This window comes from Rosa rugosa, chromosome 6, assembly GCF_958449725.1.
Source record: "Rosa rugosa chromosome 6, drRosRugo1.1, whole genome shotgun sequence".
Lineage (NCBI taxonomy): Eukaryota > Viridiplantae > Streptophyta > Magnoliopsida > Rosales > Rosaceae > Rosa > Rosa rugosa.
Window position 1 is genome coordinate 23510504 of NC_084825.1, and position 25699 is coordinate 23536202.

The 25699-nt window shown below is 40.4% G+C and overlaps 2 protein-coding genes and 1 long non-coding RNA gene across 3 annotated transcripts; 2 read left to right on the top strand and 1 right to left on the bottom strand.

The window, feature by feature from the left end:
- Window positions 1-1433: 1433 nt before the first annotated feature.
- On the top strand, window positions 1434-3293 carry LOC133716425 (uncharacterized). Its single transcript, XM_062143138.1, has one exon. The coding sequence runs from the start codon at window positions 1434-1436 to the stop codon at window positions 3291-3293; it is 1860 nt and encodes a 619-aa protein (XP_061999122.1).
- A 3579-nt stretch (window positions 3294-6872) lies between these two features.
- Window positions 6873-8868, top strand: LOC133715350 (uncharacterized). Its single transcript, XR_009849036.1, has 3 exons — window positions 6873-7554; window positions 7638-7709; window positions 8254-8868. It is a non-coding gene; the product is annotated as an uncharacterized LOC133715350 (long non-coding RNA).
- Window positions 8869-15448: 6580 nt separating this feature from the next.
- LOC133716426 (uncharacterized) lies at window positions 15449-21409 on the bottom strand. Its single transcript, XM_062143139.1, has 11 exons — window positions 20740-21409; window positions 20408-20502; window positions 20216-20285; window positions 19543-19635; window positions 18986-19119; window positions 18774-18872; window positions 18628-18688; window positions 18439-18494; window positions 18251-18351; window positions 15537-18063; window positions 15449-15477 (listed from the first exon to the last, which is right to left on the bottom strand). Exons 10-11 carry the CDS (start codon window positions 16840-16842, stop codon window positions 15449-15451), a joined length of 1335 nt encoding a protein of 444 aa, XP_061999123.1. The 5' UTR covers window positions 16843-18063; window positions 18251-18351; window positions 18439-18494; window positions 18628-18688; window positions 18774-18872; window positions 18986-19119; window positions 19543-19635; window positions 20216-20285; window positions 20408-20502; window positions 20740-21409.
- Window positions 21410-25699: the final 4290 nt, after the last annotated feature.

Below are 25699 nucleotides of genomic sequence, written 5' to 3' on the forward strand. Positions count from 1 at the left end.
AGAAATACAGAGAGTAGAAGAGGATACGCAGCAAAGAGAGGCAGAAAAGAAACGTCCAACTACCATAGACTCGAGTTTTGCTACTGGGGAAAGAAGGAAAGCTGCAGGTAGTTATTTGTTAGTATAGTGTTGGCATTCCTTCTTCACAAATCTCTACTTCTTAAGAAGCCCAAGGTTGCAGCCCAAGCCCATACATGTTTAAATACATTTGTTGTAGTTGACTTTGTTGTCTTGCTGTCAAAGACCCATGTGAAGATTGGAAGATCAGTTTTGCTGTCAGCTTCCCCATCTTAGCATAATTGTTTAATTGCAATTGTTTCTTTTGTGTGGCTGCCTTGCTCTCGAAAGCCAAAGACCATCTTTGAAGAATATAGTTCAATTTCAACTTGCAACCTCATCTCAGTTTGCTGCCTTGTTGTCGTGGTTCCCAATCCCATCTCATATTGTTGTCTTGTCCAAGATCAAGCTTAAATCTTGAAGATCAAAAGAATACCCATCTTCATCTTGGCTCCGGTAAGCTCATGCATGGCATCTCTTTCACAAAACCATGGGTTTTTCATGGGTTCCCTTCTTGTGTCAGTTTTGATTATGGAGCTTGAGTGTTTTGGGTTCTTGAATTGGTATTCCCAATTGAAATTAGGAGCATGGGTTTACATGGGCAATCTGAAATTATGGATATGGGTTTACCTACTCCAATTGAGATTAAGGGTTCTTTGAGTGAACCGTCCCTTCTCTTCTTCCTCTATATATATGGGTTCTCTGTTCCATTTCGGTGATTGAAAATACTTTTGTGTTTCAGTCCCTTTGTTTATCAAGAGTTTATCTCTTTGGTTTTCTGTTTTTCAAAATGTCTTGTTCCATGTTGAAAACAATTTGAAAAACACAAAACCATTCATGCATATTCATCTCTTGCATCCCATGAGTTCAGTTGGGAATTGTAAGCTTCAAAGGTGAAATCTCCAAGTCGAACTTGCTGCGTTCGTAGCTTGTGTCATAGTTGAGATTTCTGAGTTGTTCACTTGTGTAAACAATTAGCAAGGAGTGATTACAACAGTCTAGTGAGTTAGTCTAGGAGGATTGCCGCGTCAGTGCAATCCAAGTGTTGTAAACTTGTAATCTGTTTCATTAGTGACTTGGTTTTGGTCTTTCAAGAGTAAAGGCCACGCAGATGTTTTCCCTTGATAGGGTTTTTCTGCGTCAACAAAACATGTGTTCTTTATTACTTTAGTTGGTTTGTTGAATTTACAATACAATCTGTTCATTATCAGTTCTCAGGATTGATCACCCTGTTGCAATCCCTGAGAAAGGTTTTTGAACGGAAAAAATTGGCTGTGAGCCTATTCACCCCTCCCTTCTAGGCTCCTTCTAGGATCCACAATTGGTATCAGAGCAGGTCACTAACTTGTGTTAGTGTGTTCCTTTGGCCTCCTAGAATGGACCGTGATAGAGTCTCTAGTTCCATTAACTCTCCTCCATATTTTGATGGAAAAGATTACTCTCAATGGAAAGTAATGATGATGGCTTTCCTGCAATCTCAAGAGGATAAGTTATGGAACATTATAGAGAAGGGTTGGATAGAACCAACTAAAAAGGAAACTGAAACTTCAAATCCTATTCCTAAACCAAGAGGTGAGTGGACTGTTGCTGAGCAATCTGATCACAAATGTGATACTAAAGCTCGCTATAGCCTTTTCGCTGCCTTGTCGGATAAGGAAAGAAAAAGAATTACAAATTGTCCAACTGCTAAAGCTTCTTGGGAATTACTTCAAACCACTCATGAGGGTAACAAAAAGGTGAAGGCACAAAAACTTCAAAGCCTTGTGCTTGAATTTGAAGAAATGACTATGAGAGAGGATGAATCTGTTGATGACTTCCATAGTCGCCTCATCAATGTTACCAATCAATGTCATGGGTTGGGTGATCCTATTTTAGAGCATAGAATTGTGAAAAAGTTTCTTCGTGCTCTTCCTCCTAGTTTTGAGGCTAAGCAAATTGCCATTGAGGAAGCTCAAGATCTTGATTCATACTCATTAGATGAGCTTGTGGGAAATTTGAAAACCTTTGAGTCAAAAAGGAGAAAGGGTCAGAAAGAAAAATCAATTGCTTTAAGCACTTTGAAAAAAGAAGAAGACCCTTCTGATTTTAATCTAGAAGAATTTGCTCTTCTCACAAAACAGTTCAAAAAATTTCTTAAATTAGGAAGGTCACCCTCTTCTAGCTTTAGAAATTTTTCTGGTTCTACTTCTTCCAAAAGAAATCAAAATGATGATGTTTCAAATGACAAATACTCAAAGTCCTCAAAGTTTTTTCAAAAGAAGTCTTTTGGTGAAAAACCAAAATGTTTTGAGTGTCAAGGATATGGTCATCTTGCTGCTGATTGTGCAAACAAAAAATTTAAGTCTCAATCAAATAGAGCTTTTAAAACCTCTTGGAGTGATAGTGAATCGGAAACTCAGTCCGACCATGAAGAGGAGAATGTTGCTCTTGTTGCTACCACCCAAAATGAGTCCTCAAATGAATCTGATGATGATGAGCACTCTGAGGAGGTAGCCACTAACAAGTTCCAGCAGCTGTACAAAGCCTCAAAAATAATGATTGGAAAGACTGAGGAATTGAAGGATCAACTTGCTTCTTGTGAAAAAGAAAAAACTGGGATAGCAGAGAAGTTGCAATCCTGCAAGAAGAAGTGGGAATTTGAAAGAAATGCCTTGGTAAGTCAAGTGGAGACTCTGCAAGAGAACTTGAATGCTCAAATCAGGTTAGTCAATTCTCTAACTTCTGAAAAAATCTCTCTTGAAAAATCTTTACGTGATTCTCAAGAAAAGTTTTCAAAATTTTCTATTGGATCTGATAAAGTTTCCAAAATGATTGGAATGGGCAAAGTTGATAGGGATAAAAAGGGTATTGGTTTTCATTCTGGAGAAAGCTCCTCAGAAAGGCCAACTATTTTTGTGAAAAGTAAATTGTTGCCTAAAGGAAGTGTCCCTAAGTCATCCAAAAGATTCATTCCCATTTGTCACCATTGTGGTATCTCTGGACACATTAGACCAAGGTGTCATAAACTCAGAAATGGTCCTCAAAAGTCTACAAAGTCTCATGAAAACTCTTTGTTTCTTTCTTTACAGTCAACTTTGGAAAAATCTTTGAAAGAATTTGGAAGGATTGCTAAACTTGTTGCAATTCTGAGAAAAGAAAAAGTTGTTTGGGCAAAGAAAAATAAGTCATTTCATCCACTTACCTCTGTTGATTTTAAGCCCTTTGACATTTGTGGAACTGATTTTGAACCTTCTTAAATGTGTCTTCTATCCTCTTGTTGTTTCTCACACGTTGAAGAAAATGACTCCATTGCTATATGTTTGGTTGCTCTTACTGCTCTTTCGTCTAGAAGAGCTGATACTCGGTATTTGGATAGTGGGTGCTCTAGGCACATGACAGGTGATAAAAACTGGTTCTCATCCTTCTATGATGAGGCTATCAGTGGTTCTGTCACTTTTGGTGACGGAAAGAAAGCAAAGGTTGTGGGAAAAGGGATTGTAACTGCTCCAGGTATCCCAAATTTAAAAAATGTGTTGTATGTTGGAGGACTCCAAGCTAATCTTATTAGTGTGAGTCAATTGAGTGATGACTTTGAAGAGGTTAGATTCAATAAGCTGAGATGTCTTGTTCTTGATGGTAAGGGTAAGAGTGTTATGGGTGGACTACGGTCCAAAGATCATTGTTATTGTGTTAATGCTAATGATTCTGCTTCTTCTCAGATTTGTCTTAGTTCCTCCTCGACTGAAGATACTCTCAATCTTTGGCATAGACGGCTCTGCCATGTGAACTACCAAGACTTGGTGAAGCTCTCCACCAAAGAAGGGGTAAGGGGTTTGCCCAAATTGAGTGGGAAACCAACCGGTATGTGTGAGGGTTGCAAGCTTGGTAAGCAAACTCGTTCCTCACATAGGGTCATTAATTCTATGTCTACTTCAAATCCTTTGGATTTAATGCATATGGATCTGGTTGGACCTGTTCAAACCAAAAGCTTAGGTGGTAAGAAGTACTTGCTTGTTCTAGTCGATGATTTTTCTAGGTTCACTTGGGTGAAATTCTTGAGTGAAAAATCTGATGCTTTTGACAACTTTCAAAACTTGTGCAAAATGATTTCAAGTGAGCAATACTCTTCAAATAAATGCATTGTAAGACTTAGAACTGATCATGGAACTGAATTTGAAAATGCTTCATTTGATGAGTTTTGTAATGATATGGGAATTAAGCATGAGTTCTCGGCTCCCATAACTCCTCAACAAAATGGTGTTGTGGAAAGGAAAAACAAGGTTTTAATTGAAATGGGAAGAGTTATGTTAAACTCTGCTGGTCTTGCTCATACTTTTTGGGCAGAAGCGATTAGCAATGCTTGCTATACCATCAATAGAGTCATCTTTAGACCGGGAACTGAAAAAACTCCTTATGAGATTTTGAAAGGAAAGAAACCAAATGTGAGCCATTTGAGAGTGTTTGGTAGCCCTTGTTACATCTATAGGGATAGAGAATATCTTGCCAAATTTGATGCTAAAAGTGACAAAGGAGTCTTTCTTGGTTACTCATTGAATAGTAGAGCTTATAGGGTGTATAACAAGAGAACTTGTTCTGTGATGGAAACCATTAATGTCTCTATTGATGACTCAATTGTGCTCTCACGTACTCCTTGTATAAGTTTTGATCAGGTACTTTTCGATAAGGAAAAGAATGATGGATAGCGTGTCAACCCTTATGGACAATAAAGCGACATGTGGCCAGCGTGTCGAAACATCCACTAGAACGATAAAGTACTTGAATGGTCCGCATTTTGGATGGATAGGTTCACAAATATCTCCTTGTATCCTTTGTAAGAATTGAATGTTTTGTTTTGTATCTTTAGCATAGGAAGGTCTCGATCCTGTTTTTGCTAAAGAGCAAAACGAGTGATGTGCCTTTGAAATAGTCAATGAGGCATAATGGGAGGGAGGTAGTGCTTCTGGTACTTCAGAAGGCAATGGCTGCATTTGAGTAGTACTAGGACCGACACCTTGCAATGTGGCGGATTTTTATTCCATTTTATTTTTCACTTGAAAGAAGGGATGTTCGTGTGAGTTCTTTAAAATACGGATCATCATGTCACGATCGGGGTGCCTTAGGCCGTCATACCAAAGCCTGTATGAGTCAGTGTCCCACATTTCATTGTTGGTGACAGCATAGGATTCAATGATCCGAATAGTAGTGAGGTATAGTCCACTAGATTGACTCATTAGTTTCTCTAAAATGCGTTTCCTTCCACATTCATTAGAGGTAATATAAAGGTATTCGGTTCCATTCTCATAGTGGGTTTCTATATGATAACCATTGGCACGAATATCTTTGAAACTTAACAAGGTTCAATTTGCTCTTGGTGCATACAGAGCATCTGTGACTTTAACATTGTGTCGTCAGGCAACAAAAATTTGGCAGTTCCTCGCCCTTTTATTACTTGTGATGATCCAATCATCGTAGTCACAGAGGAATTATAGGCTATTAATTCAATGAATAATTGCCTATTCCTTAATATGGTGTGGGTAGTCCCACTATCAGCTAAGCACTCAAGTTCTCCTCGATTCATTCTTACAAGTAAATGGGAGGTATTATTAAATAATTCGAAAATATATCTCATATTCTTAGAGTATTTCTATTTAGGTAGAATGATAATCTTTTCATTCTAATTTTTTTTCTAGATGTATTGCTTTACATCTTTATAGTGCTAGTTCGAACCATGTATATATGTGTAGTAAATAAAATCGAATAAATTCAATGCTTCAGAATAAAATCTGAAATTTATTAATAAGCCAACGATAATAAAATCAAGGTCTTGTTCAGAAATCTAATTCATCAAACCATTATTTAAACTTTAAAACTAAGCAATAGTCTAATTAAAAAAACGGATTAAATACTTGTTACTCCATGTACTTTTCTCCATAAAACAGTTTAGTCCAAAATTTTTAAATTAAACAGATTAGTCCTTATTCTCTCTAATTCTCACACAATAGGTCCTAAGATTACTATTCTACCCCTCACTATTTTTTTCAATTGTTCTCTCTGTTTTTTTTTTCCTCTCTCTTTTTTAATTTATTTTTCTGCTTGTTCTTATCTGGATGAACCTTCAAAAGCAGCTTCCTATAAGCTTTTCGAACACTTTCAACACTACAACTCCTCTCTCCTGCTTCTTCTTCAATTGCCTCACAATCGTAACCTACTCTTCCGTATAGCCACTCACCGAGGACGACGCAGACCTGGCAGCCGCCCTAGTCCTTTGACAGAGTAGATGGCATACCCAAACCCGACCCGAACGGCCAGTCAGCCGTTTTGGCGCCATCTGAAGTCGGCAGAGGATCTGAGTCTTTCTTAATCGACAATAACAGATTGAGGACTTGCAGGGTGAGGCGTACGTGAGGCTGAACAACGATGCCGGCGAGCAGGAATTCCTCGAAAATATAGGGGTATTGGCAGACAAACTCGACGGGGCGCGTGGGAATCATGAGGAAGTGTCGGGTTTTGGTGAGGATGGAAATGGGGAGGGATTTGGAAGGCTCTGATTTGATGAGGTTCTTGATGTTGATGATTGGTCAGAGCTCTCTCTCTCTCTCTCTCTCTCTCTCTCTCTCGACTAGGTGGTCGAGGACACTGTGAGCCCCGGAAAAATCTATCGAGATAAGGTGAGATCGTTTGGAAAATCATAGAAATTCATTTTAAGTAAAGAGAAAACCCGCGGTGCAATCTGAGGCGTCCAAATTCTCACCGCTTCATCGTAGTCGTTGAAATTCAATTAAGGGAGGCTATAAATAGGGCTGGATCAGATCAAACATCCCAGAATGATCGAGAGGTCTCTGGGCTCTTCGACCCGAATTCTCGACCCGGTAACCCGCAAAGGAGATCCGACAGAATCTCCCTCGTCCGGCGACTTAACAGCGGTGCACTGGTCATGCTCGATGCGTCTTTTCATCGTGGTTCCTCCTCTGGTCACGGATCATCCATGCATGGAGCGAGGAGAGAGAATCGAAGCCCAAAAGCTTCAGGTTTTCTGGCGAAGTTTCTGAAATTTCCGGCTATCTCCGGGGCTGCATGAGGTATGGAAATCGATCCTCTCGGTGAGCTCTACGTACTGGTATACTTAGTTTTCAGTTTTGGATGGGTTCTGATGAGTTGATGTTTTGGTGGTCTTCGGGTACCGGCGGAGCCGCTGTCCTGCTTGGTATTCCTATGCTTCTGGGTTGGTCTCCGACCTCCTGGAGCACGGATTGGCACCTGGTGGAGCTTGATTCCTTGAGTGGGTTGAATTGGTGAGTTGTGGTATACGCTGCCACCAGGGTATGTTTGAATTTCCTTTTGGATTTTGAGAGAGATTGGGTTTTTGAATTTGGTTTTTGGTTTTTGGTTTTCGGTTGATGACGGGAAACTGAAACTTAATTGGGTTGAGAAGCTATATAAGGATTTCCATTAAGTCAGAATTGAGAAGGGTGGAGAGCGGTGGACGATGAAGGTAAACAGAGAAGGAAACAGAAAGAGGTAAGATCCTTTTACGAAAGTGAATGAGTTCAGTACTTTAAAGTTCGGTGATGATGATTGGTATCTCTATTCCATGGAAACAGAGTAGAGAATGTTCAGTTGCTTGGTCCAACAACGCAGCAGGAAGAAGGAGTTTAAAATAAAGAATTTATAAGGTAAGTGGGAGATCACTTTGGACAATTATTGTTGGACTTGATTATGTGTGGCATAGGAATATTTTGGTGGAAGTATTACTAGGCTACTGTAAGTATGTAATGATCAATTGATATGGTTTTGATCAATTGGTAATACGCTGCATCATATTTACAAGAATGACAAAGGTGCAAACTAGTTCTATTTGTAAGGTGGAATTGATATCCTAATTATGCAAGTAATGACACAAAAATGTTAAAAAGTCACGTTGCCTTTAAAGGTGTTACCACATTGTTCAATCCTTGGGATTAAGTGGTTTTAAATGTAGAGATTGGTTATATTTAATATATGTGCAGTGAGCAGCACAATCAAATACAAACACAAGGTTGAGCTTAATTTGTAAGCTTGGATAGAGACTCCATAAATTTATTGAAATTGGAAGCTCGTCGATAGTTATTAGTAAATCTTGGTCAAACTAGGGAATGGTCGGACAATTTAAGTTGTCGAGGTTTATATAACTATTTCCGTAAGGAAGTGTTATTGATATGGAATCGTGTCGGAATTTAGGACTCCAGTTACCCGAGGAACGGAAGGTTCGTGACTCTCGGAGTACGTGAAGAAAAGCATCGGAATCCAGGTAGGGGATTCGGGACTCTCCTCGATTAGTGGGTTTATTATATTACGATTTTTTATTAAATGATGCATGTTAAGTTTATGTGGTTTGGTTATGTTAAAATGCAATGCATACTAACCAAATCGTGAGAGATGTGATGGCTTGAGAGCGAAGGGTGGCTCTGACTTCCTTGGGTTCGATCCCCAAAACCTCCGGAGGGTTAGCTACACCGGTCGGACGGTGCGCGATCGCAATGACGACCCGATCTGTGTGTGTAGCTAGGTAGCGGACGCTCTCGCTACGCTTACCTGGTTATAAATTAATTTGAGGTAAGGTCGTGTAGTGGGTCTATGGGACCGGCCATCAGGTAATATTTGGATTTGGCGCTGTATTTATTTAAGTATCATGCATCGGTTTTCGAGTTGAAAAATATTTTAAAGTTTGTAGTTCTTTTAATGACATGGTTTTGAGTATGTTTTTATACTGTGGCCACAAAGCAATATTACATTGTTTTCAAACCTAGTCGAGATGATTTCCCAATGAGTAGCGAGGACGAAAGCTCACCCCTACAACAGTGTGGATGCAGGTACTGTGCACTGGTGACGGGATTGACGAACGGAGCAGGGTGCGCGGAGATAGCTTCAGTGAATAGTAGTAACTGAATTCAGGTTCCGTGTCTAGTCTTGAACTCTATCTCTTGAGAGTCGTTAATTTGGAACTTGTTATTCCTTATTTCGTCTTGTATCGGAGTGTACCAACTCTTATTTACCCTAGTGGTGATCTAGAAGCGCTTTAGACGAATAAGTTCGATAAATGATTCTAAAAAGTTTTCACCTCAAAAAGTAATTCGACGTTTTCGTTACGCGATTTACGAAAAGCGATTTAACTAAATTGCCTTGCGGGTTTTTAGGATGTAAACTGAACATTCAGTTTATGTCTTAGAGACACGCGGCACTGTGACGTGCTCAAGCTGATGAGGTGCAGTTTGGGGCGTTACAGAAAGTGGTATCAGAGCAATGTTTCCAAAGTTTCGATTTCTGTCGATTTACAATTTCTGGTACCACAAGTGTTTTTGTCAGCTCGGAAAATCCAAATTTCGGTTCACGTTGTTTGTTTTTAAATGTGGTTGTGTTCAAGGAATTTCAACCAATTTTTTGAAAATAAAGGGTTGCAAGTATTACCAACGAAACCCCGTTGTTTGAAACTTTTGCTTTGGAAACTGTGTTTTAGAAAAATGTTTCGAAAATGTATTTCAAGAAGGTGGTTTAAGCTTGTTTCAAAAAGTGTTTTGAAAATTAATGATTTGGCAAAGAAACTATTTTGCGTTGTGACTTGAAAGTTTAGTTGCGATTTAAAATCATTGACGTGATTTTGGTTGAGCCGACACTAAAATGCATTTTTGTCAGAAAAGACAGGTTTTAAGTAGAGCTATTGTTGTAGCAATTATTTCAGCTTGGTTTTGAGCATTTGAATTGCTCGGTAAAGAAAACCTCGTGGTGTTAAAAAAGGTTTTTCGAAGTTCGTCTAAAGTCTTGGTTCTCAAGTTTTCCTGTGATATAGAATTTGTTCTGTAATCGAAGTCTTATTCAATTGGTTCTGAAATTTCAACTGCTTTATCACTTCGAACTTCGAATCCAATTCTTGTGACAAATGTTCGTCCTTTGGTGGATTTCCAACTTTAGATTCATTCTTGGAAATCATAATTCTTTCTTTGGAAGTTCAGTCGTTTTCCGGATTAACTTGTTATGGGCTTGTGCTCATAACTTATTATTTATTCGAATCTTGAATGGGTTGTTGGATTCACTTCTGAATTATGCATTTCCCTTGTCGAGTATCAAGTGAATCCATTTTGTTATGGGCTTGTGCTCATAACTTATTATTTATTCGAATCTTGTACTCTGTCTTGTAATTTTTATCGAGTCTGATTTATTCGATTGTTAGTTATGGACTCGGTTGTTGTGATTCATTTTGTAACCGTTATCGAGTCCAGTTTGTTTGGTTGTTTGGGCTAGGACTCGGTTATTGTTTTCTTGTTTCTTATACTTTATCGAGTCCAGTTGTTGATTGTTAGTGTATCAATTCCTTGAGAATAAGCGAACTCTATGCCACCCAAATGCTCCTCCACAGTGCACAGACCACGGCAAAGGTGGCCCAGTATAAAGAAGAAGAGTAAAGGAAAAAGGTATGTGAACGACAAACTTAGTCCCTGGAAGCTAAATATATGTCTGTGATGTTGTTGGAAGTTATATTGTGAAGTTTTTTTTGGTTGTCTGAGTAGTGAAAAATTGATTCCTTCGTGGTGGTGATGATTTTGGTAATGAAATCTTTATAGTGTGAGCCATAACCCACATGTCCACGTATCGTATTATTTAATAAGTAGTGTTGGACGGATGTTCTTCGTGTTAGACTAGAAATGTCGTTCAAGGAAGAAGACCCCGCGAAATGCGAATCTCTTCTCCGAAAGATCTTGTCGAGCTTAACTCGTCGACATTTTCTATTCCTTAACGTTCGAATTGTGGAAAAGTGGATCTTCATCTCTCTCCATCCACTGAGCAGCAAAACGCAATCTTCGCTTGAACGTGTTGATTCTGAGTTAAAGCGAAAGGAGTTCTGTTGGTGTTCTCACTAGTCCGACGTTGCTTGTTGAAACTTTAGGATTGTAAAATCCGAATTCACGGAGGAAGCTACGCGCATCGGAACTTATATGTTTGACTAAGGTCCTCCTACGATACATTTGACAGCGTTTGGGCATTCTCGTGACGATTGAATGCGCTGAGGCGTTTTGATCATGAGCAGGAAGCGTATCATAATGGGTGTAGGAGACAAGGGTGTATCTGCACTGCGCAATCAATTGCCGCTTCGGGAGTTGTGCTCTTTCGATTCGCTCGAATGTGTGGTGGAAATTTCGTGTCTCCTGTACAAGTAGCTGGTTCGCGTTTCTTGACGCCAAATGCATGCACGTACGTTAAACAAGGTTACATTTTTTTTTTATTGATACGAAAAGACTAACAAAACAAGCTAAAGGGAGGCTCCTCTAGAGCATCCTGCGCCAAACAGATCAAAGCTAATAGCTGAATTAACACTTGAGGGAAAGTGACTGGTCCAAGAAATGAGCTCGTCCGATCCATGGCCTATGGAGGCAAGGGCATTTGCCACAAAATTAGCTTCCCGTAAAGTGTGGGTGAAAACGACTGAATTGAAGTTGGATGCTAGCTGTTTGATGTCCTCGATGATAGACTGTAGATGCCAAGGAGTGTTGGTCTTCCGAATAACACAGTGAATGACCAGTTGGGAATCCCCTTCAATCAACAGGTTGGTGTAGTGAAGCTCTTGAGCTTTTAGGAGGCTTTCCCGGAGAGCAACCGCTTCTGTCAGAGGGACATTAGCTTTCCCAATTCGTTTAGCACAATTCAAGCAATAACAGGACATCCAAAGCTGTCTCTGATGATAAAACCAATAGTTGCATTGTTGTTTTGGTGGATGACTGAACCATCAAAGTTGATTTTAACATGGTCTGGAGGAGGAGGATTCCATTTGATGTGGTCCCGCTCATCTGGAGGACGCATTACAGGAGGATTATGAATGAGGAAATCTTGAGAAGTGGAAGCTGCAATGGCCACTATAGCAGGGGAGGAGAAAGCTTCATTCCTGAAAACATTGTTATTTCTTGCTTTCCAAATGTGATAGCAAAGAGAAATGATCTTAGCAAAGAGATTGGCATCATAAGGAGCATCAATAAATAACTCAGTTAATTTCTGGTGCAGGCTATTTGCATTAAGCAAAACAGTGCAATTGGCAAGGTTCCAAACAGATCTTGTCATAGAGCAATGACATAATAAATGGTCAATAGTTTCTTCACTAGCATTGCATAACGGACACAGATTAGAGTGAATGAGGCCAAACCTGTGCAATCTGCTTCTGGTTTTAAGTCTACCTCGCAAGAGAAGCCAACCAAAGACCTTCACCTTAGGAGGTACATTCAATTGCCAGAGTTTCTTAAGCAAAGGAGATTGAACATGGCTCTCTGCATTTGCATTTTGTAACCAAGTGGCAGATTTAATAGTAAATGCACCATTTGGCGAGGGCCCCCCAGATAAAAGCATCTTCATGGGGAGATATAGGAATAGGCATAGCACAAATTTGATCCACAACATCCGTATGTAAATGAGTCAACAATTTATCTCTATTCCACTTATTGTTTAAAATATAATCGCTAACTGTTTCATTCCAATGAATAGAAGCAGTCTGATTTTCATCAAGAAGGTTAGCTAGAGGAAAGGGGAAAATCCAGTTAAAAGTCCAAAAATTAACAGTTTGACCATTACCAATAATCCATCTCATTCCATTGAGAATGATGTCTCTACTATCTAGGATGCCTTTCCAAGCTAGGGAGCAGTTTTGCCCTTTCTTAGCTTGGAAAAAGGATCTATTTTTAAGATATTTTTTAGTAACAATCTTAACCCACCAGTTACTTGGCTGGGTGAGAACTTTCCAGCCAAGTTTGGCAATAGCCGCATTATTGAAATGAGCAGAAGGTCTAATGCCTAAACCTCCCATACTTTTTGGAGTGCAAGCTTGGTTCCAAGCAACAGGGTTAAAACTAGAGTTGGAACCCCAGAAGAAATTTCTAGAAGCTTTATCAATTGCATTTGTTAATTTCGAAGGGCATTTAAAGCACGACATTATGTGATTAGGCATACCTGAAAGGTTAGCTTGAATGAGGGTGAGCCTCCCTGCTCTTGAAAGGGACCCTTTTTTCCAACCTGCAAGCTTGTTGGAGATTTTCAAAAGCAATTCTTTAGCATTAATTGGATCTTTCCAAAAGATGATATTGTGGACACCGAGATACTTGCCAATAGTACTTTTGTGCTGAATATTTAGGATATTAACAATGTCATGTTTTGTTCCGGATAGAACTTTAGGCGAGAAGTACAGAGAGGATTTCTGAAAATTGATTTTTTGACCCGAAACAGAGGAAAAATCATTTAGAATTTTCATAACGTTTCTAGCAGCCTTACTAGAAGCTCTACAAAAAATAAGGCAATCATCTGCAAACATAAGGTTAGAGATCTTAAGCCCATGAGGAGAGGAAAGGATCCCAACATGGGAGCTAGACTTGGCAGACAGTCTGTTTAGATGCCTAATTAGGGGTTCCATGCAAAGAATGAAGATATATGGGGAAAGAGGATCACCCTGACTTACACCCCTAGTAGGGCAAAAATAACCCTCGGGTTTGCCATTAATAATAACAGAAAAGGAAACTGAAGTTATGCACTCCATGATCCAGCCGATCCATTTGCTATTAAAACCAAATCTGCTTAAACAAGCCTTAATGTAATTCCAATTGATGAAGTCATAAGCCTTTTCTAGATCCAATTTGATAGCCATGGCACCAGTTTTGCCTTTCTTTCTCTGAAAATCAGAGAAGAGTTCATGAGCAATCAAAATATTGTCATGGATGGATCTTCCAGGGGCGAAAGCACCTTGATTATTAGAAATGCATTTCTCAAGCAAAGGTCGTAATCTTTTGACCAGAATTTTTGTGATAATTTTAAAACAGACATTGCAAAGACTAATAGGTCTAAAATGAGAAACACTTTCAGGGTTTTCAACCTTTGGGATCAGAGTAATATTAGTGTGATTAATAGCATGTAAAGAAGAAGTGTTTGAGAAAAAATGCAGGATCATAGGAACGAGGCTACCTTTTATGTCTTCCCAATGTTTTTGGAAGAATATAGCATGGAGTCCGTCGGGACCTGGGGCTTTTAGAGGGCCAATCGAGTTGAGAGCATCTAAAATCTCCATTTCAGTTACCTGTTGGGTGATAGAAGCATTATCAGAATCAGATATAATTGGACTTATTATGTTGATAAAGTCATTAAGAGAAGCAGCACTAGGATTTGAATCAGCAGTAAATCGTTTCTTGAAATCAGAGACAAAATGTCTAGCTAGGACGTTAGGATCAGTTATCCAAAAGTTATTGTCATCCTTGATCTTAGAAATGAAATTTCTCTTTTTCCTGATGGTAGCCTGGGTTTGGAAAAATCTTGTGTTTTTATCACCCAGAGCTAACCAATTTGCCTTTGCCTTTTGGGCCCAATAGATTTCTTCATCTTTGTAGAGATCATGCAATTCAGTATTGAGAGTAATGTTCCTTTCCTGTAGCACAGTAGCAGAAGGATTAGTCATAAGTTGAGTTTGGATAATTGAAATTTGGTCCTGCAGAGAAGAAATTTTCTTAAATAAATTTCCAAACGTTTCTTTATTCCAATTTTTTGCGAGAACAGAAAATTTGCCACACAAAATGGTAAAGTTTCGCATTGGATCAGAGTCATGCAAAGCATTCCAAGCATTAGTTACCAGAGATTTAAAGGAAGAATGCGACAGCCACATGGCCTCAAACTTAAAACTATTAGACATCTTGGGGGTTCTGTGATTAAACGAAACACAAACAGGTCCATGGTCAGACCCTATTATTGGCATATTTTCTACTTCGGCCTCAGGGAATTGAAGAATCCAGTTGGGATTTGCACAAGCCCTATCTAATTTTTCATAGATAATAGTGTGGTCCTTATGATTGTTGGTCCATGTAAAGGGTACTCCCAAGTGGGGAAGAGTGCTTAAGCTACTGTCATTTAGGAAATTAACAAAGTTTAACATGTAGTTTGTGGTACCAGGATTACCTCCAATTTTTTCAGTCGGGTGAGCAATGATATTAAAGTCACCCATAAGAAGCCAAGGTTCATCGTTATGGGGTTTAAGAGAAGAAATTTCATTCCAGAGTTGTAACTGTTTATCCTTTTTAGGATAAGCATACACAAAAGTCATAAACCAGGAAGCATTAGAGATAGGATTAGTAGCATAACAGTGAATAAAGCGATCATGTGGGCTAATAATATTTATATTAATAGTTCTGGATGTCCAAAGCAAAACAAGGCCACCGCATTGGCCCTGCGCAGGTACAACAAAACTCTCATCAAAAGGAAGACTACTAGCTATTTTATTTCCTAAATCATTTGATGCCCTTGTATCAATGATACAAAACACATCAAGAGCTAGACTAGAAGCATAAAAGAGAGCCTGCGCATGAAATCCAGGTCGGGAAGTACCCCGACTATTCCAAATGAGCATCTTCATTTAGAGATTTTATTAAATTGGGAGGGACCAGCCTCCTTGTTCTTGTCATTCTCAGTAGGCATATGATCCATCATGTCTCTGGATCGTTTCAGTGGGCTACGATATCCAGAGCTAACTTCCATGTGATCTTCCAGGTTGTCGTTGTCCCAAGCCTCCACGGCAGAATTTTCAGGAGCAATTAGATTATTGATGAAGGCATTTTCATCATCTTCTTTGGCATCCATAAAGTTGTCCTGAGAGTAAGATAAAGGGTTATTAAAGAAGCTGTTATAAAACTCAACAACATCAGTTGGGGAGTAGGTTGAACCCGGATTGTAATTCCTCAAGATACAGTTGTCAACATCAGGAGAGGCATAGAGTTTAGCAATATTAGGGAATGAAGAGAAAGAAAGAAGAGGCTTAGGATCATTAAAGTGTAAAAAGCCACTCACCAAGTCCTGGGAGTTGGGAGAAAGATCAGCAGCAGAATTTCCAATCTTATTCATAGTCCTAAGCGGGCCACCAATAGTGATACCACCCCGAGTAGCATCTTTGAAGGAAATGCCATCTTTGACTAAACCACTCCGGTTTGGAGTTGGTAGGGATCTGGTTCCAATAGTGGCTCTGCCATTACCTTGTTTTCCAGTAAAAGACTTGGCACCTGGAGTCCTTTTCCTGGTCACAAGGGTCCAGTTGGGAGATATGGGATTAATATCATCCTGTCTATCTTGTTCAGCAAAGGATTCAGTGGGGCCTTGACCACGAATAACAGAGGTATTGGGCTGAGGAAAAACTGCCATGACTTTGTCGGAGAGTAAGGCTTTAATTTCAGGAGCAAGTTCTTTCTCAGAGGGCTCAACTTCATCATCATCTGAAAAGCGGTCCACTAGGATAAAATCTTCTTCTCTTACTCTGAAAGGACAGGTATTGATTTTGTGTTTGTGGCTACCGCATTGGAAGCAAACCACAAACAGACCTTCATAGGAAACACGAACACTAACTGGATCATCTAGGTCATCCTCAGTGTGGATGACAAGAATTCTGGTAAGAGGGTGCCTGATATCAATTTCAAGACAGACCCGAGCAAAGATACACTGTGAGCCTTGAGTAGTAGCTTCATCCAGTTTGATAAATTTTCCCAAGGGCATAACAGCATCCTCAAGGACTTTGGGGTCATAATAGTGGAGAGGAAGGTTTGGGAGGCGAATCCAAACCACCAAATGCTGAATCCTGGTGAAGAGGGGATCGAAACCAGGAAACCAACGCTGGACATGAAAGATTCTCCCTTTGATGTACCAAGGGCGCTCATCCAGAACGTAAAGAAGATCATCTTCGAGAGAGAATTCGAGCCTGAACCAGTTGTTGGCTAGTTTGTTCAGACTGAGGGAGCCTTGAACATCCCTCCAGAGAAGTGCAGCCTTTTGCATCACAGTATCGGCATCAAGCCGTTTCCCAAAGATTCTTCCGACCAAACAGTACCGGCGATAGTGCTCAACAAGGTTACATTGTTGCGCTATATTTGTTGTTCTACTATCTTGTTCCCCTATTGTGATAGGCCTATTTCCATCTTACGCATTTTACAGATGCTTTTCTTTGGTTTTAGCGTTGAGTTTTCCCTACCAAGAAAATTGTTTCATTTCTCTATTTGTGAAAATTTCAGATTTCTTGAGAACTTGTAGCTTGTGCTTTTACGGCTAACTTCGAACCATTTTCAAAAGCTATTTCATATAAAGGTTTACTAAATTCTCCTCCCGTTGTCAAAGAATTTTGCATTTTAAGTTTCGTTTAAAATGAGAAACTCGATGTCTCAAAACAGTTTCCGAGTCGAAACTAAATTTTTGGAACTTGTTCTGGTTTTACGATGTAGCCACTTGGAATGTAATTTTACCCGGCTTCGACAATTTGAATTTCCCACTCCTGGTTAGATTTGGAATGTCTGATTTTGCTCCTGTCTGAATTGAAGTCGGGGTGATTTTCACAATTCAAGTGCGCAGTTGACAAAGAAAAGTTCTAATTTTGGGTGTGAACTTGTTTCCTAACTTGGTTATACTTTCAAAATATTTCTCTGTTTTGGTCTTTGTCTGGTTAACAGTATACACCCAAACTTCTATCCTTTGAAATTATTCGAGTACTTCCGCTTTTCCTGCAAATTTTGGAAATTGTTCAGTAATGTGGTTTCCTTGTACAAACGCAACTGTTTCAATGTAAACTAAGGGTCGAAAGAATGTTTTCTATACCCTTGTAGTTGCTAAAAACATCACACTGGAGAAACAAGAAGGTTGTAAAAGGAATAAGGGTGGTCTTCCTACTCGACTGCGAAAGTCGACGTGGTTACGACCAGTTGGTCACTAACCTAATTACCACATAAACAGTACTCTAATCAATATCATTTCAATTACCATTTTTCAAAAATCCATACATTCAAGTAACCAAATAATGTACCAAACAAGAAAGCATTCCTAGCTATAGCTACATATGAATCAAAAGCTGATATAATATTTTTTTGCTTCAACGAAGTTTCCTTTTGAAGAAGAACGTACAAGGGTCCCAAAGCTCAATTCCGAAGCTTGGGGGAATATGTTTGCCACTGAGCATATCGAGCAATAGAGTCCCAAAGCTGTAAACCAAACTCTCTGGGATCACTCTTCCTGCCAGAGAAAAGATATTAACATTCAGATCAACTAAAAACTTTTTCACCTCAAGAAATGTGTTCAAAACTCATCCATACAAATTGTACATAATGGTAGCACATCTGCAAGTACATAATTGTACACACTTTCAAATAAGATTATGATTTACTGACATAAATGAATGAAGTTAAAAGATGGGACTTACATAGTAAGCTGTCACAACGCCAGCAGAGTCACCTCCAACCAACTTGAGCTTCATGCTAAACCAACCAAATCGGTACATTTGTTTCGTTTGAAACCTATACCCTAATCAATAATAGCTACTTGATTTAGCAATGAAACTGGAAACTAATCTTTGAAATGATTGATATTCAAAGTTTCAATCCTTTTTACCTGCATTATTGTCAAGGGAGAGGTACCAGATCTGCCCATCTTTAATCCACACTGACCTGCAAAAACAAACTCTATGCCAAGCTTTTCAACCATATAATCTACGATAAAAAAGAAAATAGAGGATCAAATATATGCATAGTCGAAAATGAATAAGTAAAATAAAATAAAATCATTGGCATAGAAACTTACCCCATACCAGCAAAAAGATGAGTGACAACATTGCCTTTAACCCGAGAATTTTCAGAAGTGTCTGCATAGAAATTTTGCACATTAAAATGGAGTAACAAGAGTTTTACTTCAAAAGGGAATGATGACCATATTCAGGATGAGTTAACCTGCTTCACTTGATCATAACTGGCTAGTTCAGCAGCATTAATCATAGCATTACGTGCAATGTTAGGTCCAATTCCAGTCTAGAGAACCCCAACTCCTTCCTGAATTTTTCGCAAAGTACCCACAATAAAAAAAAAAAAAAAAAGAACAATATATTCAATGCTGCTCCCTGAAATTTCTTTAGGAAACATAAGATCCAATATCAATGCACAACCTGTCTCAAGATGGTGGAAGACGCATTTAATGTGCCAGAATAGCGCCTTGGTGCGCCTGGTGGCAATTTTCTCTTAGCTCGAAGTCTAACTTTTACAAGATCAGTTGGATTTGCCACTGTTATTGCTAGAGAACCTATTCATAAGAAAATTACCCACCGACATTAAACCAAACAGCAAAGGACAAAGCATAAGTGCAAATATTAATGCATATCTTTCCATCTTGGAACTAAAGGGAAAAAAAAAAAAAAGTCCAACTTCCAGCCAAATCAATGATAAGCCACCACTCATATAACAAATGGAAGCAAACATTTCCCCTTGTAGTGCTCCAGCAGTATACCAAACATATGCTCAACAGAACCGAAAATGGCTATGTGTATCATAACAGGTGCCTCCTTCTTGCCTTCTTCACCCTCTGCTGAGTAATACAGCTCAAAGCGAGCAGGTAGCTAAAAATCAAGTTGCAACAAAAGTATTTTTCCCTAAGACAGTTACATTTACATAATGAGAAAACAAAAGAACAAGAGATCGTTGAACAGAGAAAGTGATAACAACATACCTGTAATGTTGCACACTGAAACTTCATGTTCAATGCATCAGATACATTGGTATCTATCTTTGGTCTATAAAATGCACAATCCCCTTCATTTACCTGTAACATGACTGAAAATGTAAAACTCCCCACACAAACAATCATTCAGAGGCACCTATAAAATATATAGATAATGGACCTAAACAACACACCATCAGCCCCAATATTTTGGCCAATAATATGATAAAATTTTGGCATCCATCAAGCTAAACTTTCCAGCAAAACCATTCTATAAACTTATATGCTATACATCAATCTTATGATCACACTATATTAGATGCCAATCTTATGATCAATCTTATGACAAGAATCTATATATGAATCAATTGGTTTCACCCAACAAAGCGTAATCAAGCAATTCAATGAAGCATTGTATTACTATCACCCAATATATGTCAAACAGTTAGAAAAAGCAATTAAGTTATAAGAAAAAGTGACAATGAGGCACAAACTGACAAAGTATATGAGATGCAATACCTTGGCAGATCTATCTCATTTCTATAAATAACATTTCCAATTAAAAATCCAGCAAACTGTAAACAATACTAAAAGAGTAGAGACAAACTGTACAAACCATTTTGGTTCCATCTCGATATTGGGCTCAAACAGAAAATGATCAAATAGAAAGGCTTTTTCTCACCTGTGGTATTCATCATAGTCAAAGTCATAGCCAATCGGCAGCTCAAATAACCTGAACATACAATCCACATCTGCCAAAAGGAAAAAAGATAAACATCGATCAATAGTTATATTCAAATTCAGCCCCGGATTCAACTTCTTTAGGCGTCATCAAGAAACTTGAAATATAAGATCCCTGACTTGTTTTCCTCACCTTGAATGCTTGGGTGACAACTGGAAAACTGCAAATCAAGAGGCAAATCAGATTTCATTTTCTCCTCCACTCTAGTTCCTTTACTCCACATGCCTCTTCATAAAAAAATGTAATCTTTACCCCAAATGCCACAGACCCTCAGCATTTTGATTAATTCATCCAGGACATAAATTCGAATGAAAAGATAGTTCATAAAATTTAAAACTAAATATACCAGTTCTTTGCAAGTGACACAAAACTGTTTGAGCTCAATCGGATGAAAATTTCAATAATCAAAACAACTATGCGAGTCTTACAGTTTACTAAACCACATTAAAAAGCCCTAAACTCACCTATGTCTAGGCCCGAAAGCTCTCATATTTCATCTGGGCGGTGGTGGAATCGACGACGATGGGTGGAGGAGATGGGGCAGGACCCATTTGGTGGATCGGGCTGGAATCGATTGCGTAAACGCGACACAGTGATAAGATCCAAGGAGGGTCGGTCCGGCCAACCAAGCTCAGCCCGGATTTGGTGCTCTACTTGGGGAAGGAGTTGGAGGCAGGTTTGCAGAAAGGAAGCGCAAGCCCCAATTCGAACCCTAATTTCTCACTGAAGATGAAGAACAACCTGTGAATTAGGATTTCAAGGACAAGAATAAATCGAAGTAGAGGATTTGGGTCACTATATCAGGGAAGAAAGAATAGAAGGGAGGTGCTAGACTATGAGAGGTTTCACGAGAGAGAGGTTTCACGGAGGGTCGAGAGGTTTTGTTTTATTTTTTCTTTGGCCAAGTCTTGTTAGGTCTATAAACCTCGATAAATTCTCGAGCCACTCCCACAACAGAACCATAACAAACTGTTGTACGAGTGTATTACATAAATTCAAAATGCCAAAACGTGGAGGGAATCATGCCGCCTAGTGTATTTTGGCTCAAAATCTTGTTGCCTATGTTTCTAGTTCACACAACAGAAAATGTTAAAGCTGTTGTATAATTTCTACAGCTTGCACATTCAAGCAAATTTCCTCAAACTTTGCTGCTCAGTTTTTCAATCGCACAACGGAAATAGTGAAACCTGTTGTACCTAGTAGCCCAAATTTAAGTGTTTCAAGAGGCAACCAAGCCTCCAAAGTGGAAGGAAATCTGCCGCTAAATTTTTTAAGACTCAGACGACGGACAATACTTAATTCCGTTGTGCAATGTAGTTCTGAGAAAAAAGTTATCACTTTGTTGACATTCACACAACAGAACATCATTAATACCGTTGTACAATAGAGTTTACTTAAACACACAACAGACAATTTCTGTTCCGTTGTGTGATTAGTGTTGTGTGATTAACTTTTTGTAGTAGTGGTTGCTACTTTGTTGCTTGGTTGGCAGTTCTTGTACCAATGCCCTATAACTCCACACCTATAGCATGGTTCATTGCCAACTCTTTCCTTTTTGATTGAAGGGTTCTTAGGTGCCTTTTGCACCTTGTTTCCATGACCACTAGGGCCAGCACCACCATCTCTGCACCATACATTGGGAGGGCCTCCATGACCCATACCACTGCCCCCATGTCCCTTTCCACGTGGGGCATTGCTGCCACGTGGGTAGGGATCAGCACGTCCAACCCCCTTTGCATTGGGGTTCTTTCCACCTTTCACTTTGCCATAATTGGCTTCGGAAATTTTCTTTGTCCCAACGGGCCTGGCATTGTTGTTCAAAAGAACCTCATTATGCCTCTCAGCCACTTGAAGTAGGTTGATAAGCTTATTGAAGGTTGTGATTCTTTTGTTGTCATACTCCAGCCTATACTAGTTCGCTAGTATAAGTGATGAGGTAGGAAAAGTGGAAAGATTCTTTTGGATCATATCATCTTCTGTGAGTTCCATTCCACATAAATTGAGACGTGCCTTTAGGCGCAACATGCCCTTGTTGAAGTCATTGACCCTTTTGTAGTCAAGCAAGCGGATTTCATTCCACTTAAAGGTCAGTTCTGGGAGCAAAGTGTCATGAATGTTCCCAAAATGTCCCTTAAGGGCATCCCATAATTCTATCGGTGTCTTCAACTGAAGGTACTCCCAGCGTAGGCTAGGATCAATATGTCGCCTTAGAAACATTAAGGCACTTGCTTTCACCTTGTTAGACGGTCCATTGTCTTTGGGGTCGGTGGGAGTTACGATGGTGGCAGTGTAGTCTTTCGCCACAAAGGCGGTTTCCACATCAGAAACCCAACGATGGTACTCAAGTCCTTCTAAGTCCAAAATGTCAAATTCAGGTCGAGTTGGATCAGCCATCTACATAAACAAGAGAGAAGATATATAAATTACGCAGTCATAAAGACATCCAGGTGAATTATTTTCCAAGAATATGAATTAGATTTCAAGACCAAGATTCGTAATGGTCGCATTTTTTTTTTCCGATGCTATGTGAAAATGCTTTATCATGGTAATTATGTATTTATAATGCGCATGAATTTTCATTATCAGGGCAAAATTCAATTTATATATAGCATACTAAATAAGGAATAACCAAAGCCTGTTTAATAATTAATGAATAAAACATAGCATATAAAAATCACAATTATATAGGGCAGTAAGCAATAGTAAAACTTGCTAAAACATGCTTTAAAATTCCACATTAAAAACAATTATAGAAGATAGTAATATCAATTACAGGACATGCTCAAATTTCACAAATAATATATAACAAAATATATATGGCATGCTCAATGTTGGTATGCACATACCTCCCAGGCACAAGTATTGGAAGCACAAGACTCGTGTCGCCAATGCAGAAGTAAAGAAAGCTCCCAGCTGAGGGTCCCGATACCCCTCGGGGCAATATCGGGAACCCCAAACATCCCACACAGAAAGAAACGGGACCAAGCTCCCACAAATCTGCTACATTAAGGACATCTCCAACAACTCAAAGAGGTAACTGTTTACTATCGCTTTCCATTATCATTATCTTATAACAATACTGACTTAGGCATCGGAGCGTTGAAGGCTGGCACACCAGGTCTTCCCTCTGACCTTTGTTTGTTTTACAGATAAGCGAGACCGATAGCGATAGTAGCAGACCAAGATATATAGTGATTTAGCTGGATCAGACCCTTCCCGAGACAGTTGAAACATTTGGCTCTAGGAGGAGTCCCCTCGCCCCTTGCTGGCAGAACAACACTCTAAATGGCTACCAGCACTCCCGAAATCCTCACCACTGACCCAAGCACCTGTCTCGCTAGCACTTTTGTGCCACCAAGCGCAACCTCTGGAAGCTTCACGGGCCCCACCTCAGGCAGCACCAGCACTGAACCGCAAGTGATTTACCTGAACTCCCCTCTTTTTCCCAATAAGCTAGGCACAGCGCCACCACCTTAGCACGTACCCAATAGGGCAGGGGTGTCGGGCACAAATACAGCTGCATCCGCCAATATACCCCCACCGGACCCCAACACCCGGTTGTTACTACAGATGAGGCGTGGATTGAGAATGCTGAGAACAGGTCCGGTTGGCAACCGATCATAGCAGACTTCCAGGGAAAGATGGGACCATTCACTCCCCTGATACAAGCTGAGAAACGCCCATAGGAGGCAAAACCCTTCAAAATTGAGAAATATAATGGAACCCGAGATCCATACCACCACTTGGAAGTCTTCCAATCACTCCTACATGGAACCCGATACACGGACGCAATGGCATGCCACGCATTCAAGGAAACCCTGACGGACGAGGCCTTGCGTGGTTCCTTAACCTCCCTGCTAACTCCGTCGACAGCTTCTAGAAGCTCGGGGACAAATTTCTCCGCCGGTTCATTCTGTGCGGCAGTGGCTATCGCACGACGCCTGACCTATTCAGGCTCAAGCAACGACCAAATGAGCGATTGCAAAACTTTGTTCACCGATGGCAAAAGCAGACCACATAGTGCCGCTCGCTTGACCCAGCCCTAGAGGCATCGACATTCAAGCAGGCCCTCCAGCTGGGATACTTCCTATTGCAAATCAACACCAAGCCCCCTACGACATACGATGACCTCCTCGACGCCACCACCTTTTTCGCGTAGGCCGAGTACGACACCTTTGGTCGCAACACCAGCACCAATACACACCCAGTCAATGTACCTCAACTCAATAACCCCATTGGGACCACCGATAGCAGGAACACAGACACCAACAGAGAAAAGCCTGTCCAACACCATGATAGAACCCCAGGAGAATGACCAGGTTACAACGATAAAATGGGACAAACAGTACGGGAAGAGCCCCGAGAAGCCAAAGTACAACTCATCAGGCAGTCGGTATCGCGATGCGCTATATGGCGGTACCCGATACAGGGAAAACCAGAGATACGAGGCACGCCGATACGAGATTTACACCACACTCATCGCTTCATACGAAGAAATTTGGAATAACCACAAAGACATCATCCCACGCCCACCACGGCGCAAACTTGGTCAGGCCAAGCCACGAGACAATGGCAAATACTGTACATACCATGAGGAAGCCGGCCACCCCACCAATATTTGCTGGGCACTGAAAAATGCTATTGAGCACCTCATTCAAAGCAGCCAGCTCTCGCAGTATAGTACTCCCGCAACGGAAGCCAACGCCATTGAAGTCTACGGACAGATTCTAAAGATACATGGAGGCACCCCAAGAGCACCCGAGACTCTTCACGCACAAAAGCAACAATGCCCTCGGGGACAGGAGGTGTTGGGACTCAGTCATGGCTACCACACCCCGCAGGTGGAATGTGACTCGATTGCTTTTAATCGCAATGAGGACACGATAAGGAAACATCACAACGATCCCTTCCTGATCACTATGGTCATCGACCACTATCGATGCCACCGGGTCCTGGTCGATAGCGGCGCGGCGGTTAGTGTCACGTTTGGCAGCTGCTATGAAGGTTTGAACCGAGACAAGAAGAAACTGACCCAAGATCACGAGCCCCTAATCAGCTTTGCAGGAGAAATCACACAGCCCTTGGGGTCCGACAATTTGTGAATCACACTCGATGGAGGCAGCACTATCGCCACTATGACAGCGCATTTTATTGTTGTCGACTGCCCCTCTTCCTACAACGTCATCTTAGGGCGAGACGCCATTTGGGGACTTCAATGCTTTGTCGCAGGGCACATGTTAATGATGAAAATACCCACCCCGGGGGGCAGCCCCACCATCCGAGGCGATCAGGAGCTGGCGAGACAGTGCAACTCCTTGACTATCGTGAGGGGACACGGCAGATGCGAGGTACTCCTAACCGCAGACCTGCCCTCTCTATCTGATAAGCCTGACAATCCAAAGGAGGATCCCGAGACTCCAGACG